The 4,735-nt window shown below is 46.8% G+C and overlaps 1 protein-coding gene across 1 annotated transcript; it reads right to left on the bottom strand.

Annotated features, from left to right (window-relative positions):
- Positions 1–1,941: 1,941 nt before the first annotated feature.
- On the bottom strand, positions 1,942–4,534 carry LOC124121748 (proteoglycan 4-like). Its single transcript, XM_048402567.1, has 3 exons — positions 4,199–4,534; positions 3,249–3,329; positions 1,942–2,832 (listed from the first exon to the last, which is right to left on the bottom strand). Exons 1-3 carry the CDS (start codon positions 4,532–4,534, stop codon positions 1,942–1,944), a joined length of 1,308 nt encoding a protein of 435 aa, XP_048258524.1.
- Positions 4,535–4,735: the final 201 nt, after the last annotated feature.

Here is a 4,735-nt window from a genome sequence, read left to right as displayed (position 1 = left end):
GTATATACAGCACTTCCTCCTCACCATTTTGTTAAGTATATGCAGCACTTCCTCCTCGCCATTGTGTTAAGTATATGCAGCACTTCCTCCTCACCATTGTGTTAAGTATATGCAGCACTTCCTCCTCACCATTGTGTTAAGTATATGCAGCACTTCCTCCTCGCCATTGTGTTAAGTATATGCATCACTTCCTCCTCACCATTGTGTTAAGTATATGCATCACTTCCTCCTCACCATTGTGTTAAGTATATGCAGCACTTCCTGCTCTCCATTGTGTTTAGTATATGCAGCACCAGTATTTTATAGGCCCGGAGAGATTGTGCATTATTACACGTCAGTTTATCAATCGACTCTCTACTCTTGTTAATGTACACATACATGAGAGGTCTCAGTTGATACTTAAGACTAAAGGGGGTTCTCAAAATGTTCCAGACTGTCCCTGTCCTGTTAATGTCTTCGCATGTCATAAATCATGATATTTTGACCGAGCGTCATTCTCTGGCGGGCATCCCTCCGGACAATCAGCTTCACCGTGTTGAAATATTGTTATTGTGTTGGTCGTCAATCTTGAACATTGTTACAATTAGCATATTATATCAGATGCAGGGAACGCGCACTCGGTGAATATTGAAATGAAAATTGTAACTGAACACTGAAAATTTTGTCAAATTAAAGGGTTCTGAAACAACTTGAACGAGAGAGTTGGGTCTAACGCCGCTTCTGGCCCGATCACACAGAAAAACGTTCGGTGAATGCAACCAGGTAGTTCGTAGCGTGGCAATGCTTTAATAACTCTGGTTTATTGCTAACGTCTCGTTACTTTCAAAGTTTAATGTCTTGCATTTGCAGGCGTAAAGCAAGCCAAGCCAGTATCCAGCCGATACGATTACTGGTGATCGGTTGTTTAAGAGAAAAACGTGTCAGTCTACTTTTCCGTTATGTTACATAAGAAGCCATGCTGTAGATGTTGAACAGACACGGTTAATAACACTAACAGTTTTCCTACTTCAGGAGGCTGGAGAATATGTGACTGATGTACAATAAAAGTGATTAGTAAGCAAAATCTGATGACATTATTTTCAGGGCAGGATACGCTCACCTTTTCACAAACACTTGGTATCATCACTATTTGATAGTGATTCATAAACACATGCTCAAGATATAGTCGGAATCGTACAATCGACTGCTTTATGCAGATATTTCTATTGGATATGGAAAGGGTTTTGTCGCTTCATTTTCAAGATGTTCTAGATGCAGCATAACTAATGTCTTGATGACCATATTCTTTTGTATTGGATACATGGAAACTCGTTTTGTGTTTGGGTTTGGGTGTGATTTTAGGGCTCTAGTTGAGTGAGTGAGTTTGGATGAAAGCCTCTTTGAACAGTATTGAACAGTAACTTGTTGTTACCCAGTATGACGGTCGGGTAGCCTAGTGGTTAAAGCGTTAGCTCGTCACACCGAAGACAGGGGTTCGACTCTCGACATGGGTACAATGTGTGAAACCCATTTCTGGTGTCCCCCGCCGTGATATTGCTGGAATATTGCTAAAAGCGGCGTAAAACCATACTCACTCACGGCACTACCAAGTCTTTCTTTATTGTTTGGGATACAGTGTGGGTTCGTCAGGCCGAGTACCCGGGTTCGAATCCCCACATGAGTACAACATGTGAATAATTCTTGCCGTGATGCTGCTCTAATAGACTCCAGCGTATATCGCATTCACTCACCCACTCACTCTCCAATTTCTCCACAAAGATTGAAATACTAGCTCCGCAATCTCTCTCAGATTAACTGAACATAAGAAGGCAATTCATGACGTGCATTCAGAGATGTAAAATCAGCAATTTCCAAGTTGAAATACCGAAGGTTGTATGAAAGCTTAAAAATAGCATATTTAACATTTAGAAACTATTAGGGCAGTATTGATGGAATGTTGGGTTATGCTGACACTTCCTGGAAGAATGTGTAAAGGATACGATTCAGAGTGTCTTGTCGCCTAATACCATGCATGCGTTCTTGAATCTGTGCAGAGAAGTACACGTGTGAATAATGGGAGTTGTAGGGGTTGCCGTGATGTGAATCCAGTACAGATGGGGGTTGCCGTGATGCGAATCTAGTACATATGGGGGTTGCCGGGATGTGAATCCAGGACAGATTGGGGTTGTGGGGGTTGCCGGGATGTGAATCCAGGACAGATGGGGGTTGTGGGGGTTGCCGGGATGTGAATCTGGTACAGATGGGGGTTGTAGGGGTTGCCGGGATGTGAATCCAGGACAGATGGGGGTTGTTAGGGTTGCCGGGATGTGAATCTGGTACAGACTGGGGCTGTGGGGGTTGCCGGGATGTGAATCCAGGACAGATGGGGGTTGTGGGGGTTGCTGGGATGTGAATCTGGTACAGATTGGGGTTGTAGGGGTTGCTGGGATGTGAATCTGGTACAGACTGGGGCTGTGGGGGTTGCCGGGATGTGAATCTGGTACAGATTGGGGTTGTAGGGGTTGCCGGGATGTGAATCCAGGACAGATGGGGGTTGTTAGGGTTGCCGGGATGTGAATCTGGTACAGACTGGGGCTGTGGGGGTTGCCGGGATGTGAATCCAGGACAGATGGGGGCTGTGGGGGTTGCTGGGATGTGAATCTGGTACAGATTGGGGTTGTAGGGGTTGCCGGGATGTGAATCAAGTACAGATGGGGGTTGTGGGGGTTGCCGGGATGTGAATCCAGGACAGATGGGGGTTGTGGTGGTTGCTGGGATGTGAATCCAGGACAGATGGGGGTTGTGGTGGTTGCTGGGATGTGAATCCAGGACAGATGGGGGTTGTGGGGGTTGCTGGGATGTGAATCCAGGACAGATGGGGGTTGCCGGGATGTGAATCCAGTATACAGATGGGGGTTATGGGGGTTTTCTGTGCTGTAATTTCTGACATAAAAATCAGGGCTGATATCGGGTGATTTGGTAATATATATTCTAAAATAACAAAAATGCAAAGAGGTATCGAGTGTTGGTAATGGATGGATAAGAAAAGGGAAGAACTCGGTGGAACATGACAAAAAACGGAACACGTTGGAGGGATATTGTTAGGGTGCAAACAACCAAGAATGAAGGCAGGGTAGGTAGTATGGCAAACCTATGAGATGACTTGATCAATAATGGGTCATGCCCCTACGATTGGTCAAACATTCGTTTCTACGGCGTGGCATGGTCCAAATCAATCTCCCAATGACAATTTGAGGGAGTATGTTCACTCTGCTTGCATCGTTGGCCCAGTTCGGGCCGGTAATGGGTGGCCTTTTGACGCCGACGTCCACGTCTCTAAAGGACGTGCTCTGAAGGGGAAAGGTCAGGACTCATGTCTGGCCATTGCATCTTGGTGATGTTTGGCTGCTGGAGGGAGCCTCGTACGATACATGCGCGGTGGGCACGAGCGTCATCGTCTTGAGGGGCGGTCGGGTAGCCTAGTGGTTGAAGCGTTAGCTCGTCACGCCGAAGATCCGGGTTCGATTCCCGACATGGAATTCCCGCCGGAATATTGCTAAAAGCGGCGTAAAACCATACTCACTCACTCATCGTCTTGAAAGACAAAACGTAGACAAGCACAGCACGCAAACTGCACAACTATTGGCGCCAATATGTTGTCGACCCGTGAAGATTCGGGGTAGAATAGGTCTTCAGCAACCCATGCTTGCACCCATATTATGCTTGTCGTAAGAGGTGACTAACGGGATCGGTTTGTCAGGCTCGCTGACTTGGTTGATGCATGTCATCGTATCCCCATTGCGTGGATCGATGCTCATGATGTCGATCACTGGATTGCCTGGTCCAGACCTGATTTTTTACAGATCGCCGTCATATAGCTAGAATATTGCTAAGTGCGGCGTTAAACAACAAACCAACAAAACAATATGTTGTCTCGGTGGTACTGTCCAATGACGCTTTCAAAGACACTATGAAGGGGCGTTCTGTCAGTCATAGTGACCCCGCCCCATATCTTTACAGACCCACTCAAAAATCTGCCATATTGCCTTACGTTTGCGTTCCCATGCCGTTCGTTAGGACGTCTACAGACTTGTTCACACCTATCCAGAAAGTTCAAGTTGATGTGAGCACATCTGAAAACATTAAACGAGACGATTGGAATCTATGTGTTTCTTCGCCGACACTGCCGTGCAAGCTCTTTGGAATCTATGTCTCTCACCCAGACACTGCCGTGCAACCTCTTGGAATCTATGTATCTCACCCCGACACTGCCGTGCAACCTCTTGGAATCTATGGATCTCATCCCGACACTGCCGTGCAACCTCTTGGAATCTATGTCTCTCACCCAGACACTGCCGTGCACCCTCTCGGAATCTATGTCTCTCATCCCAACACTGCCGTGCAACCTCTTGGAAACTATGTATCTCATCCCGACACTGCCGTGCAACCTCTTGGAATCTATGTCTCTCACCCAAACACTGCCGTGCAACCTCTTGGAATCTATGTCTCTCACCCAGACACTGCCGTGCAACCTCTTGGAATCTATGTCTCTCATCCAGACACTGCCGTGCAACCTCTTGGGATCTATGTCTCTCACCCAGACACTGCCGTGCAACCTCTTGGAAATACGTCTCTCATCCCAACACTGCCGTGCAACCTCTTGAAAACTATGTATCTCATCCCGACACTGCCGTGCAACCTCTTGGAATCTATGTCTCTCATACCAACACTGCCGTGCAACCTCTTAGAATCTATG

Source organism: Haliotis rufescens, unplaced genomic scaffold, assembly GCF_023055435.1.
Source record: "Haliotis rufescens isolate VD_foot unplaced genomic scaffold, xgHalRufe1.0.p SCAF_27, whole genome shotgun sequence".
Classification (NCBI taxonomy): domain Eukaryota; kingdom Metazoa; phylum Mollusca; class Gastropoda; order Lepetellida; family Haliotidae; genus Haliotis; species Haliotis rufescens.
This window is presented reverse-complemented; position numbering and strand designations above follow the sequence as displayed.